This window comes from Rhinoraja longicauda, chromosome 17 (assembly GCF_053455715.1).
Source record: "Rhinoraja longicauda isolate Sanriku21f chromosome 17, sRhiLon1.1, whole genome shotgun sequence".
NCBI classification, from domain to species: domain Eukaryota; kingdom Metazoa; phylum Chordata; class Chondrichthyes; order Rajiformes; family Arhynchobatidae; genus Rhinoraja; species Rhinoraja longicauda.
The window spans coordinates 41,384,921-41,401,047 of record NC_135969.1 but is presented as its reverse complement, the minus strand read 5'-3'; the positions used below and the strand labels follow the sequence as shown (position 1 = coordinate 41,401,047).

The 16,127-nt window shown below is 40.1% G+C and overlaps 1 protein-coding gene across 9 annotated transcripts in view; it reads right to left on the bottom strand.

The window, feature by feature from the left end:
* cadpsa (Ca2+-dependent activator protein for secretion a) overlaps positions 1–16,127 on the bottom strand; it is a 316,059-nt gene that overhangs the window by 88,848 nt on the left and 211,084 nt on the right. For all 9 annotated transcript variants that reach the window (XM_078414567.1, XM_078414568.1, XM_078414562.1 and 6 more), the window contains exons 13-14: positions 12,016–12,152; positions 9,420–9,607 (exon numbers count right to left, since the gene is read on the bottom strand). In XM_078414567.1, the coding sequence (XP_078270693.1) occupies positions 9,420–9,607; positions 12,016–12,152 (325 nt within the window). The remainder of the gene's footprint in view (positions 1–9,419; positions 9,608–12,015; positions 12,153–16,127) is intronic.

Here is a 16,127-nt window from a genome sequence, read left to right as displayed (position 1 = left end):
CCTATCCATGTTCACTCTCGGTTGACGGCCCTGTTTTGTTCTGACCTTCTCCATCTTTCAGTCTGGAGAAGGGTTCCGACCCGAAATGTCACCTATTCCTTTTCTTCAGAGATGCTGCCTGACCCGCTGAGTTACTCCAGCACGTTGTGTCTTCCATCCAGGTGGATGTACCAACAGTGGATACCAAAGAGAGTCTGGGACAGTCTGCCAACTCTCACCAACTCTCACAATCCTGTCTGAGTCTGAAGAAGGGTCTCAAACTGAATCGTTACCCATTCCTTCTCTCCAGAGGTGCTGCCTGACCCGCTGAGTTACTCCAACATTTTGTGTCTAGCCACCACAACCTGTGCTGTACGTAGAACAGGGTCGACTGTGAGGAAGGTGGGGGGTGGGGGGGGGGGGGGGGAGGGAGTAAGGGGCAAATGTCTGACCCGGCATTATTTTGTGATGCCTTAGAAGAAAGCACCTGTTTGTCGGCTTCACAAAGATGCGCAGTAACTTCCCTTTTGACTCTGGCTCAGTTTGCATCTGATATGCCACAAGCCCGTGCTAAACTGCTGCTTAGGGCCACTACTCCAGGGGACCCCTGTTGTACGGGTGCTGATGGTGAGAGGGCAGTTTTCCAATGTGTTGGTCTCGCACCAGCCTCCTAATCAGAAGGGTAAAATGACATGAAATTGCCCCATATCTTGTTGATGGTGCCTTTCATGAGTTGCTACAGCGGTTAAAAATGATTGAAAATGATTGAAAATGATTGAAAATGATCAGCCATGATCACATTGAATGGCGATGCTGGCTCGAAGGGCCGAATGGCCTACTCCTGCACCTATTGTCTATTGTCTATTGTCTATTGTCTATTGTTAACAGGCAAGTCAACAGCTAGAAAAAAATCACTCTGCATTGTTAAATTAAATTATTAAATTAATATGTCAACAAAAATGTCCTGAATAATTTTAATAGAAGAACCGTAAACATATTTTATGTTGCAACAAATTGTCTTTACCATAAGATTATACTTTAATATTTCCAAAGGGTTCAATTTATGTTTATTGATATAAAAAAGTAAAGACAAACATGCTGTACATTTGCCTTACACTTATTTGTTGATTATAAAGATTTAAAGATTTTTTGAGAAAAAAAGATTTTTTTTTCGATAAAACCGTTTTCTCATTATACAATTCAAATATCCTTCTCTACTTTTTGACCTTTTGCACTTAATACGAAGAAAGCGAACACTAAAACTACTAGGTTGCTTTTCCCAGGCTATTCCCCGCATGGTTGAAGTTTTAGGTGAAGTGTACATTGTAAAAGGGAACAAATTAAGTCCTGCACAAATAAACATTTCCTTATTATTTCACAACTTCGGGTTAAACAGAATGGATCGCTCCGAACTATTTACACCGGCCAATAATCCATAATAAGGAAAGAAGCTGATGCTAATCCTTTCACGAAAGGAAGCAACGGCCTAGACAAACAAGATGACCAGCTTCTTCAGTCAAATGCAGAGAGGGATTTGCGCTCCACTATCCAGCCCGCACTAGCTCAGTCGCCCTTTCTGTACTGTGGATAGACTGTGAATAGAATAAACAGTCCGTTTCCATAGGCCTCCTTCAGTGTACATGTTAAGCTGAGCAAATCCCCAGCACCAGCCTGTTTGGCAACACAAAAGCATGATAAAGGATTACAGAGCCTCTAATAAACCTCCTGTCAAGGGTTAATTGGTCAGCTTTATGTCTCTTTATTTGCAAGCATCAATTGTAACCTTCAACTCAGACATTACAATCTATACTGCAGTTCTGCGGGGTCCAATCAGACTAAAAAAAAGCTGCTGATGCCACAAATCATCCCACAGGACATCAGACTCAGTGGGTCGGAGACCAAATAATGTTTGCACTTTTCCAAGAAGTTTAATGGAGCAAGCTTCTTCTCCCTTACGTTTAAAAAGAGGATAAAAAAAAAATCAGAGGAACAATTAGAAGTGTGTGACACTTTCACTGCGTATGTATTTGTATCAGCTCAGATATGTATTTGTACCAGCTCACTGGTAAAAAATATTGGACCAAAGTTAACAAATATCAAAAGTGCCAAACTATTAGTAGTGTGGTATAATTTCATCACCTTTCAGATATTTATTTGTACAAGCTAACTGATAAAAATATTGGTCTACAGTTGACAATTATCAAAAGTGCCAAACTATTAGAAGTGTGGTATACTTTCAATACCCTTCAGATATTAGAAGATATATAATCTTTATTTTCAGATTAGATATCTGAAATAAATACCCTTCAGATATTTATTTGTACAAGCTAACTGATAAAAATATTGGGCTAAAGTTGACAATTATCAAAAGCGCCAAACTATTAGAAGTGTGGTATACTTTCAATATCCTTCAGATATTTATTTTTACAAGCTAGCTGATAAAAATATTTGGTATAAGGATTACAATTATTAAAAGTGCATTTTCATAAAAACACATTTTCTTTTTATTCAGATAGGAAAAGATGATCTTAGTATTATTACACTTTGAAATGTGGAATTGTCACCTAACTATAAAGAACAAATGATTAAATTAAGATGTTAACAAAAATGGGCTATTCTGTATCAATTAAAACAAAACATAACACTACCGAGTATAAACTTTGCTTTAAATATTCAGCAGAATTGGAACCTCATCTAACAACCTATACAAAATACTTGAACGCTTGAGATAACTGTATTACATAATTATATTTACAGTTTTGTTCACAAAATGTAGCAGATTTTCTTTACTAGTGTTATACACTTACCTCTTCACAGCACAATTAAAAAATAAAATTGACTCCCTTTTGCTCTATCTATTGTACTGAAGTTTGACATGATTATATTTATGAACAGAATATCTGATCTGTTTGGAAAGCATGAAAAACAAAGATTTTCACTGTACCTCGACAGACGTGGCAATAACAAACCCATATCAAAATATTCTCTTAATAAATTAATATTCTCAAAATAAATCCCTTAATTGGTGAAAAATTGGAATGGATCCTGATACTATCAAAATGGTTCGTAACAATTGGAAAAATCATTTACAAAGCAGATTACAAGATGCTATTATGTGGTGAGATTATGTTGGGAACTGAGTATTCGAGCACAAGTGTACCGCAATCCACAAGTCGATTGTCGCTACTTTGGAGAGGTTTCCATGTCTTGGAGGGTCTGCCAACTAAAAGCCGTCATGGCCACTAGGATTTCCTCTCTCAAACAGCTGCGGACTATATTACATCTGACATAATGAGCGTCTTTCGACTCTACTTTTCAAAACTTCAGCAAACCAGTTTCTCACTGCCGTTCACAAAGATGACATTTTCGGCAGCATGACAGGAAAGATGTCATGTCGGTTGCTTTTCAAGTCTTTGCCACAGTGGTTAGCACTAGTTCTGTCAACTTCACTCTCCTCACAGCCTCATATCCCCGGCCATGTCAGAAATAATAAAATTTCCAATGTTTTTTGTCAAAATGTACAAATAATCAAGCCCTTGCCAGGATCCGCGTTGTAGCTTTCATGGCTTGGTATCGTCCTTACAAAATAATGGCCAAACTAGATCGGAAATTTGAACAGGACTGAGCATGCAAAGTTATAAATTTAAAATGTTAATTTAATCATAAATATTAAATCTGAATTATAAAGATTCAAAGAAGTGCAAAAGCGAGACAAATACCATTCATTAACGGAACAACTGTCGATTTTATTCATATAAAGGGCAGGAAAAAATGCTTTTTATACCAATTTGTAATATTCTTTCTGCAAAGTTTCCTGCATTTAGTTCAAGTAGTGCAATATTTAATAAGAAATTTGTTTTATATTCCTTTTGTATATATGCCATATTTCATTAAATTAACTGGTTTGTTTTAAGATTAATAAAAGCTTCACCTCCAGAAAAGACTTTGAGTGTGTGTGTGTGTGTGTGTGTGTCTCTGCGTATGAATCTGTGTGTGTGTGTCTATGTATGTATCTCTGTATGCGTGTGTGTCTGTGTGTGTGCCTCTATGTGTGTGTCTGTGCATGTCTCTGCGTGTGTGCACATTCGTGCATGTGTCTATGTGCGTGTGTCTGCTTATGTATCTGTCTGTGTGTGTCTATGTATGTATCTCTGTGTGCGTGTGTCTGTGTGTGTGCGTCTATGTGTGTCTCTGTGCGTGTGTGTCTGTGCGTGTGTGTGCGTGTATATGTTCGTGCGTGTGTTTGTGTGTGTGTGTGTCTATCGATGTATGTATCTGTGTGCATGTGTGTGCGTTTATGTGTGTGTCTCCGAGTGTGTGTGTATGCGTGTGTCTGTGTGCACATGTGTCTGTGTGTTTCTCTGCATATGTATCTGTGTGTGTGCGTCTGTGTGTCTCGTGCGTATCTCTGCGTGTGTGTACGTGCCTGTTTGTGTGTCTGCGGTGTGTGTGTGTCTCTGCGTATGTATCTGTGTGTGTGCGTGCCTGTGTGTGTGTCTGCGTGTGTGTGTGTGTCGCTGCGTATGTATCTGTGTGTGCGTGCCTATGTATCTCTGTGTACGTGTGTCTGCGTGTGTGCATCTATGTGTGTGCGTGCGTCCGTGTGTCTGTGTGTGTGTGTCTATGTATGTATCTGCGTGTGTGTGTCTCTGCATGTGTGTGTGCATGTGTATGCGCGTCTGTTTGCTCGTGTGTCTGTGTGTGTCTATGTATGTATTGCTGTGTGCGTGTGTCTATGTGTGTGTGTGTGTGTGTGTGTGTGTATGCGCGTCTGTGTGCTCGTGTGTCTGGGGGTGTCTACATATATATCGCTGTGTATGTGTCTGTGTGTGTGCGTTTATATGCATGTCTCTGCGTGTGTGTGTGTGTATGTGCGCACGTGTGTGTGTGTGCGTGCATGGGGCAGGACTCAATCAATTTATTTTTGTCACGTAAAATTTTGAAAATAATAATGTTCAATATTTTTGCACTGAAACCTTTGTTACTTTCTTCAATGACAATGATCAAATGCTGAGACCAGTTCAGTCTACTGGAACCTTGGACAGCAGCTAGTTAGTTTCTTCTTCATGACAGCTTGTCATTCTGTCAGTCTCGCCCTTCAGGCTGTCTTGTAACATCTGAATCCCATTTGCTTTCTACTCTCTGACTGACTGCAAGCTACTCTTGTCTCACTGTCTGACCCAATAATAACAATACAAACAGACAACTTACTGAAACTCCACCGATAACATTGGTGCCAAGCATGTATTAAAACCCACATGCAGTTAGACCTGCATTTGACCCTGTTTGTTTCAATGCCAATGACTACAGTTGCACTCGAATTAAATCCTTCAAACTCTCGAATAACAACTTCTTGGCCTTTTTTTAGCTATGTTCTATTGCTTGGGAACAGAACATTGCACAGCACAGCAGCTCAACAGGCCCTTCAGCCCACAATGTCTGCGCAGAACATGATCCAAAGATAAACTAATCTCCCTGCTCATGATCCATATCATTGCATTCCCTTTATATCCATGTCCATAAAAGCCAGAGTGTGTGTCTGCCAATGAAGCCCGAAAAAGGGTCCCGTCCCAAAACGTCACCTATCCATGTTCTCCACATGTGCTGCCTGACCCGCTGAGTTACACCAGCATTTAGCATCCTATATAAAAGCTTCCTAAATGCCACTGTCATATCAGCCTTCACCACCACCCCTGGCAGCATGTTCCAGGCACCCACCACCCTCTGCGTAAAAAACCGTTCCCCTGCACATCTCCTTTAAACTTTGCCCCTTCATCTTAAAGCTATGCCCTCTAGTCTTTGACATCTCCGCCTTCATCTGCCTGCACGTGATCCATATCCGATATCCTACGTAATATGCATTACAGCATATGCAATATTAATTTCATGTTTGTGCAATATTACATATGCGCTGAGCAATAACTGGTCACTTAAATTTCATTATTATTATAATGCACATGACATTTTCAATGCCTTGTAACTATCTTTTGACTGGTGGCAGACCAATTTCCCTCCGGGATAAATGTCTGCATGGAGTTTGTACGTTCTCCCCGTGACCTGCGTGGGTTTTCTCCGAGATCTTCGGTTTCCTCCCACACTCCAAAGACGTACAGGTTTGTAGGTTGATTGGCTTGGTAAATGTAAAAATTGTCCCCAGTGTGTGTAGGATAGTGTTAGTGTGCGGGGATCGCTGGTCGGCGCGGACTTGGTAGGCGGAAGGGCCTGTTCCCGCGCTGTATCTCTAAACTAAAGGAAGTTGTATCGTATTGTATTGCATTCCTCCATTCCCAGCACAACCATCTAAAAGGGGATTGAATAAATCTCCATTTCAGAAGGAAGAATATGATTTCAAATGTATTTTAATTGTCTTAGAAGTCTGGGTTTGCCAACATGGTCATACCATAAACATTAACACATTTTATGTTGCAGGCATATGAAAATTAATTTCTAAAAGAAAAATTGGCAGCCAAAGCTTTCCTTGTGTCCTTTCTAGACTGTGTTGGAGGAGTTACTCCAGCAGAAGCATCTTCAGTTACAGAAGGTTTCTTTTATCTTTCAAAAGCAGCTTTTATATGACGCCACATACAAAATGTTAAAAATTATATTAGACATATGTGAAGTGGGTAAAGAACGTGTCAAAGGACCCACTCGGGCCTTTTGGAAACTGGAGTACTAATTTGCTCTGAGAGGAATATATATTTCTTTTTCAGTAACATTATAGTAACTCTGAGATGCTAAGCATCAAAGCTGGGCATGTAGATTAATTGATAAAAAAAGCCAGCAAGGAAGCAGGCCCACCGAGTCCATGCCAGCCATCGATCATCCGTTCACACACCAGTTAAACGTGATCCCATTTTCTCATCCTCTCCCCCCACTGTATGAGGCCAATTGACCTAACAAACCCGCATGTCTTTGTGACGTTGAAGGAAACTGGAGCAATCCGGAGGAAACCCACGCAGTCACAGGGAGAACGTGCATACTCCACGCAGTCAGCACCCGAGGTCAGGATCGAACCCGGGCCCCCGGCGCTGGGAGGCAGCAACAAGACCAGCTGCACCACTGTGCCGCACTGAAAGATCTAATCTAAAGGGCAGACATGAAAGACCTAATGGAAAGGCAAGTCAGAGGATCAGAGGTCAAGCATATGAGAAAATAACCACATATCTCCTCGAGGCCAGTTAAAAAGCAACAAGTGTAAAATATAGAACATTGCACAGGACAGCCCAAGAACAGGCCATTCAGCCCACAACGTCTGTGCCAAACATGATGCCTAGATCAAATCAACTCTTATCTGCCTTCATGTCCAGGGGCTAGTATATGAAGTACCGTAAAGTAAAAAGAAATTATGGAAAATATCAAGACAAACAAAGGAAAATATATACAAATAAAAGTACCAGCTATCATCTATCTGTCACAATGTGAATTGTCTGCACAAAGCTGAGGGGCGTGGCTGTGGCAACATGTTGCAAGCAGCACAACAGAAAATAATCAACTGTAGCAGTTCTGAGCTTACCTGGATAAAAGAAACTGCACAAATCAGTGCTGGAACTCCCAAGTCTATGTCTAATCCATTTAAACGCATTAGACATAGACTTGGGGGCATTGGTTTTGTCCTTTTTCACTATTATTATTTGTGTATGTTTGTATGTGTGTATATGAGTGTGTGTTTGTGTGTGTGTGTGTGTGTATATATATATATACATGCACCCATATACAGTATACACACACACATATATGTATATATATATATGTATGTATATATATATATATATATATATATATATATATATATATATATATATATATATGTCATACATACACACTGCACGTTTTTTCTTGTTTACTATATTGTTTACAGTGTACTGTGTTTACATATTCTGTTGTGCTGCTGCACATAAGAATTTCATTGCTCTATCTGAGACATGTAACAGTAAAACACTCTTGTATATAATCAGTAAATAATCAGTATAAATTTATACTGATTAGCTAATTAATTTATTGCATCGTATGGGAGGCGCATTCCCAATCTCGTTGTACCCCATTGTACAATGACAATAAAGATATATTGTATTGTATTGTATTGTATTGTTGACTTTTGAAGTATAAATCTTTTCCTAGTCACAATACAGCCTCAGCCTTCCACAGAACTCACTTACCTCTTTGGCTCAGGTATTTGCGGCATCTTGGGTTCCTTTCTGGAACCTTTTCTAGAGTCCCTTCTCTCCTTTTTTGCGTCAATCTCTGGCTCATTCGTGGAGGGACTGAGTAATTTGTCCCCCTCACCGTCTACACTTGGCTGTGACATAAACAGCTCTGGCACTTTCGCACTTTACAAGGTTTGCAGAAAGCCCAAAAACAGAACCATGGAAGCATGAAAGAAATAAAGGAAAATGAAAAGCACGAGAAACAAAAGAAAAATATGAAAAAGAAATAACACAAAATGAAAAGAATAAACAACAGAAGTCCAAAAACAAGAGTTTCAGTCATAGATTTAAAAAAAAATCAACTAACATAAAATAATGCTGGATCTTCCATCTCGGCATTACATGGCATAGTGTAAATGCCACAGTGAGGAGTATTGTGTTCAGTTTTGGTCACCTTGCTAATGCTAATCTGAGTAAACATATTGGTTATAGAGTAAGGCTAAAAGCAAAGGATTGATTGATTGGAAGATAGGGCATGGAAACATGCTCTTCAGCCCACCAGGTCGACACTGACCATTGATCATCTGTTCACACTGCTTCCATGTTATCCCACTTTCGCATCCACTCCCTTACACATTAGGAGCAATTTACAGAGGCCAATTAACCTACAAACCCCACGCCACGTCTTTGAGATGTGGGAGGAAACGGAGCACCCAGAAGAAACTCAGCCATCACACAAAGAACGTGCAGACTCCACACACACAGACAGCACCCAAGGTCAGGGTCGAACCCAGACCCCAGCTGTTATCAGGCAACTGAATCATCCTACCACAACCAGGCAGCAGTCCTGGACTACTATCTACCTCATTGACCGGCCTTTGCTGGCTTTGCCTTGCAGTAAATGTTATTTCCTTATCATGTATCAATACACTGTAAATGCCTCGATTGTAATCATGTATTGTTTTTCTGGATAGCACGCAACATAAGCTTTTCACTGTACCTCAGTTCACATGACAATAGACTAAACTGAACTGACCTAAGCTGAACTCGAGCTGTGTGAGGCAGCAGCTCTACCAGGATATTGAACATTGCTGCACTAAGACCGCACCAGCATGGAATAGAAAATACGGATACAACCATTGCATGGAATAGATGTCCTTGCGTTCTCCTCGTGTAATGCTGGCAATAATGAGCTGTAATTGCTTATCTCTCTCACGTAACTCAAGCAAGAAGCCTACTTGGCTTAGGCACCGTTATGACCACGATCTCGTGTGGTACATTGCTTCTGAACTCTACCTGTTGCCATGGACATGTGAAGCACAGAAGGCAAAGCTGTAGTGAAGCAGAGTGGGGTCGATCATTGCTCCGTTCTCAGCCCGTTCCAGCAAGTTGTTGAGGTAGCAGAGATGCCGGTGACAGCCTCTGGTTCCATAGCGGGCACAATATTCATCCAGCACAAACACCTGTCCAGGACTGAACCAACCCTGTGAACAGAAAGGCAAAATAACCCAGCAACGCATTGGTCAATAGGCAATGACATGAGCCAACTCCACAGAACACGATGGAATAAAGGGGTGAATCAATAAGTAAGACAGAGACGCAAGGAACTGCAGTTGCTGTTTTACAACAACAAAAAAGACACAAAGTGCTGGAGTACTTGCGAATAATATATTACCAGAATGCTGCCTGGCTTGCATTAGAGGATATAATAGAGATTGGATAAACTTGGATTGTTTTCTCTGGAACATTGGAGGTTGACGGGAGATCTGATAGTAGTGTATAAAATTAGGAGAGGCATAGATAGGGTAGACTGTCAGAACCTTTTTTCAAAGGGTGGAAATGTCAACGACTTGAGGGCTTGGCTTTAAGGTAAGAGAGGCAATGTTTAACACGGGTGTGCGGGACATGTTTTTTTTAAACATAGAGTGGTGGGTGCCAGGAAGGTGCTGCCAGAGGTGGTGGTGAAAGGCAGATACGATAGTGTCATTTAAGAGGCTTTCAGATAGGCACATGGATATGCAGGGAATGGAGGGATATGCATCACATACAGGCAGAGGAGATTAGTTTCACTTGGCATCTTGTTTCGCAAGGACATCGTGGGTTAGGGGCCTATTCCTGTAATGTACCGTTCTATGTTCCACATGTTTCATAAATGAGCTGGAGGTAAAGCAATAAACACATTTTTGTGAAATGATGTTTTTTGGGCATTAATTAGCTTAGTTTAGTTTAGTTTACAGATATAATACAGACACAGGCCACACTGAGTCCACACTGACCATCAATCACCAGTTTAGGCTACTTCTACGTTATCCCATTTTCTCTCACCCACTCCCTACTTACCAGGAGCAATTTTGCAGCGGCCAATTAACATACAAGCCTGCACGTCTTTGGGATGTGGGAGGAATCCGGAGCACCCGGAGGAATCTCATGTGGTCATAGGGAGAACATGCAAACTCCACACAGACATCATCCAAGGTCAGAATCGAACCTGAGTGTCTGGTGCTGTGAGGCAATGACTCTACCAGCTGCTCCACTCAGCTGCCCAAAGATTAGTTAGTGTCTGTCATGCACAAGAGCTAATGGTTGGTGGGGATGCTTGGGACTTACATAAACCACCCAACAGAGTCAAACTCGGATGTCCATTTAGTGCCCCAAGCCACCTGAGATCCTAGCAGTTTCCCAGATCCAGCTCCGACACTTTCATGGCAGCGTTTCTGTAGCAAGTGAGTGGGAGGATTGCTTAAAAGGACAGAACTGCTCGCAAGACTATAACCCAAATCCGGTAAGGCTTTAGCAATTTGCAGCAGAGAAGGTGCAGAAAGGAAGAACAATGGGGCCAATACAAGTCATCGACATTTATCCGGAGATCCAGCAATTGTCCATGGACAGCTGGGAGTTTCCTGCCAGCCTTTACCTGATGGTTCCAAGGAACCAGGTACATGGATAGGAAAGGTTTTAGAGGGATGTGGGCCAAAGGCAAGCAAATGGGATTGGCTTAGATGGAGCATCTTGGTCGGCATGGATGAATTAGAAACATAGAAAATAGGTGCAGGAGTAGGCCATTCGGCCCTTCGAGCCAGTACCGCCAATCAATGGCTGATCATCCAAAATCAGTACCCCGTTCCTGCTTTTTCCCCATATCCCTTGATTCCGTTAGCCCTAAGAGCTAAATCAAACTCTCTCTTGAAAACATCCAGTGAATTGGCCTCCACTGCCTTCTGTGCCAGAGAATTCCACAGATTCACAACTCACTGGGTGAAAAGGTTTTCCTCATCTTAGTCTTAAATGGCCTACCCCTTAATCTTAAATTGTGGTTCCTGGTTCAGGATTCCCCCAACATCGAAAACATTTTTTCTGCATATAGCCTGCCCAATCCCTTAAGAATATTTATCTGACTTGGTTAGAAGGGCCTGTCTCCGAGCTGTATGACTCCATGACCAGTGACAGTTAATAAATAACATAACATGGTACCTCCAACGTTTTGCATGCAGCAGGCAAGGAACAGCAGCATGTGTATGATAATTTAAGTTCCAGGCTAAAGTAGCCGCACATCTTCTCAATTTCCTTTCTAACGTGGCAAGGGGCAAAGAAAGAAAACCCAAACCTTACAGTATGTGGAAACCGCCAGCTAAAAATTGCCATCAAAAAAAGCTTAAGTATCCAAGTCTGAGTCTGAAGTAGGGTCCCAACCTCAGACGTTGTCTCTCCATTTCCCTCCTGCCTGACCCATCGAGTTACTCCAGCACTTTGTGTTTTGCTTCAGTCTCCAAAGCTGACATTTGCCAGTAACTTTCCATTTGACTTTTGCTTGTTGCAGCTGTGCAACTCAGAATGGGAAAATACAAGTCTGTTCGGCGATCATTTTAATTCTGTAAGTCAACAATATGCTTACCAAACAGGAATAGGAATCATTAAGCCTGTGGTCCAACGTTAGCCGTTGTAGCGTTTCAAAGAGCGTTGCATGATCAAACATGCAAGGATTGGCAGAGATAAAGTCATCCATCCCATGTTTTTGAGCTCTGTCTGCATCTGTTTGCAGAAAAGGCCATTCTTAGAGAAAGACTATAAAGCCCTCAATCAGCCACACAAGCACAAATCACCGCCATATCATCCCACCCACTGACTAACTCTTCTTACCTAAATTACTATTTTTAATTAATTTATTTTTTAAAAAAGCTCTTCGCGCAATAGATATTTCCCTCTGGTCTACTGTATTCATCTCCAGCATAAAGACAATATATAAGGTACACTGCATAATCCTTTCCATCTGAACTAAATTAATTAATATTGGTCCTGAACAATACCTTTAACAATAGATTCTGCCATTCCACAGAATGCAATTCTGGTTCAGATTTTAATTAAGGATTGTTTTGAAACCATGCATGATAAAGTCTCAGAAACTGCGGAAATTATTTTCATTGTCGGTCCATTTTGGTCACCCCACTTTTTACATGAAATTTTAATTCTGATAAACTAAACTAAATTATTTTGATTGAAAGAGTTCATACTGCATATCACAAAAATGGGATCACAGTTGCTTAACAAACATAATCAAGTCTTAGAGGTGATAGGTTGGTGTAAAAGCAAGAATTCAAACCATCCTCAGGCATGGACCAGTCTGGGAAACTGTACTGAAACCAAATTTGAAATATCGTTAGTGAATACTTAAGATATTATATTATGGTTGCACTTCCAAGATGAATTATGTAGAAATATATTAAAAACCCAAACGAAACGGCAAACCATGGCCATCCATAACTTTGATACTGAATAACCAAGGGGGTGAAAGTTGTGAAGGAAGGGGATGAGGTCAATGAGGAGGTAAGTGGAGACATTTTTCTGATCTGAGTGAGAGTTTTGAATGTCCGTCCTCTTAGACCAAGTCTGCCTCCTGGTGGCATGGCTGAGATATTGCACTGGCAACATCTTTGCTGGTCCATTCGACATCCCAATCATATTTGCGAGTAAGGTTTCTTACAGTACATTGTGTAGTGGGTAGGAAAACAGCCAAGAGTTAACAATATAATCAGCAGAAGGTGGCGTGAATTGGAATCATTTAAAAACTTTTAATACATTTTTGATTTATTCAGGCTTTTTCCTATGTCGGGTAGATGGCGTTGATAAAACATGTTTATTCTAACCTCGGCAAGAAACAATGATTGAAAAATTATGGATGGCTATTAAATGTATTGAAGTAATTCAGAAATTCTTCATTGTGAATTAAAATGGATTCAAAATGGAATGCAGTCTGACACTTTATCAGTGCTACAAAACAAAAAGACAGAACCCACTGGCACGGCATGGTTACAATCTGCTATTTGCTATGAATTAATGAAGTAGGGGCATTCATGCTTTCTACTCAAACTCTAGGCACAAACACCTAGGGTGTAATTAATAAATCTCAACATACATAGCTGAAATATTATAATCAGCAAAAGAAACAAAAATAGAAACCATTCAGGGTGTGGTCAGATGCACCCTGGATGCTGGTAATGTCTTAGGAGCGTCAATTGAATTAAGGAGAGGTTTCGCAGTTTATTGCATACACTCAGTTTCCTGTTACAGGAACTGTTTTTCAAATGCTATCCAGCTAGGAATGCTTATTTTTTAACATCAGTCCCCTTCTTTCCCTTGTTTTGTGCTTTGGTGGTGAATCTGTGGAATTCTTTGCCACGGAAGGTTGCGGAGGCCAAGTCAATGGATATTTTTAAAGCAGAGATAGATAGATTCTTGATTAGTGCGGGTGTCAGGGGTTATAGGAAGAAGGCAGGAGAATGGGGTTAGGACGGAGAGATAGATCAGCCATGATTGAATGGCGGAGTAGATTTGATGAGCCGAATGGCTTAATTCTGCTCTTATCACTTATGACCTTTCCCATTATCCATTTGTATTTCCCAAAATAGGAGTGCTTTCGTATTATACAAGTTAAGTGAGTTTTGTCACGTGTTATTAATGTTTAACGTTATGATTCTGTATATTGAGAGGTCAATTTAGTATGAAGCAATGGTTCAGTACTTTGGTAAAATAAAAGCAACGTGATAATGGTTTGAAATGATGCAACACTTTCAATATAAAAGTGAAAGAAGTGTTACTACTGACAATGAAATCATGTTCTTTTCATTTTGTTTTTTTCATTCTATTTAGTAAATATTAAAGGCATAAAAAAGGGAGTTTTTAACACGTTAAAAAGCTCAACAATGCAACAAGAAAAGATTCATTCAAATGTTAAAAATGAAATAACTTTTCAGTGTTCTAGAGTGCAGCATTTAAGAGTTAAAATCTTTCCTAATCAACTGTTTGTGAATTTGACAGATATTTACACTAACGCTATCTACATTAATTGCTGGAAATGTTCTATGATTTGAACTGATGTTAGGCATTCTTAATCCACCACTGAGCGATAACATCAAACTTTTATAGAACGTTGAAATTCGGTAAAGAGTATTTTGGAGACTACAAGACGTCAGGCAATCTCACAGTTTGGAGTCTAAGTGTTGAGTAGACTCAAAACATGGAAGTTTTACAATTCAAAAGTACAGTTTTACAATTCCATGAGGTTAGTAATGATGCAGGCTTATGCTATATCCTTGTGTTTAAAAACTCGGAGAAGTCGGTCCACTAACTTTCACAGCTTCAATTACAAAAACAGTGTGAGGGAATTAAAGAAATATATCTTCAGAAATAAGATATTCTTCGGAATCTTCAGAAAGTAGATTATCTTAAAGAAAGAGAAGGTATTTATTCACAAAATGCTGGAGTAACTCAGCAGGTCAGGCAGCATCTCAGGAGAGAAGGAATGGGTGACGTTTCGGGTCGAGACCCTTCTTCAGACTGATGTCAGGGGGCGGGACAAAGGAAGGATATAGGTGGAGACAGGAAGATAGAGCGAGAACTGGGAAGGGGGAGGGGGAAGGAGGGGGGAAGAGAGGGACAGAGGAACTATCTAAAGTTGGAGAAGTCAATGTTCATACCGCTGGGCTGCCCAAGAAAGATATCTTCCATTTTTTGAGTACTGGATTTTCAAGTGTCGTCTTCCAGCACCAGTCAAAGTAGAAGCAAAGATTGTACAATTTTCTGGATTGTAGAATCAGAGTCAGAATCTGGATCACTGAAGAGTAGTTTGTTGTGGAATTGCATTTAAATGGAAATCTGGGGCAAGCTTGTTGATATTTTAATTTAATGATACAGTGGAAAAATGGCTTCATTTGGTTAATTTGGGTTTCCCAGCAGAGAAATGGCAGCTCTGAATTACAGATCCTATTTATATACTTCAGAAATGAGTAATCCTTTTGAGGCAAGGCCTTCTTTTACAGATTTCAAAACTGAATATTTATAGGATTTAAGATTACTTTTACAATGTGATTCTGCTATTATAATAAGTAAAGTTAGAAAATAAATGAAACAGCAAATTATTTGTTGAATTGTTAAGGTCTCTGCACAGATTGATTATACTTTATATGGCTGCAGAAATATCAACACAATCTCAAGAGGTGAGCAAGACTCTAGATGACTGATTATAAAAAAAAACACAAAAACTTTTATTTCATACTGACTTTTCAGGAAATGTATAGAATTTTTGTGCTTCGTGTGTTAAACAAAACATTATTCCAGTTGATGCATGTTACAGTCAACAAGCCACCAGCTCAAGAGGCAACGCAGAACGTGAGGAACTGCAATAAAAATATTCACTGCAATTCTTCATGTTCTATATATATAACACCACTGGAAATGAACTTAGTGACCGTGCTGGGAAGCTGAACTGTTCACGTTTGAAGAGAATGGAAATTGTTGCTATCTTAAAAATTTTCATGTTTTTATAATTATCTCTAAAGTGAGTTGTGCAAGGGATGTTTATAAAATGCAGCAATTATCAGATCATGCTCGGCTATTGCGTATTCCCCTCGCATCCATGGCATATAGTTTGTCAAATGGCAATTAGTGCAATACGAGCGATTTGTTTAAATTAATTAAAACCTTTTAATCTGCAGTAAATGAACCCACACT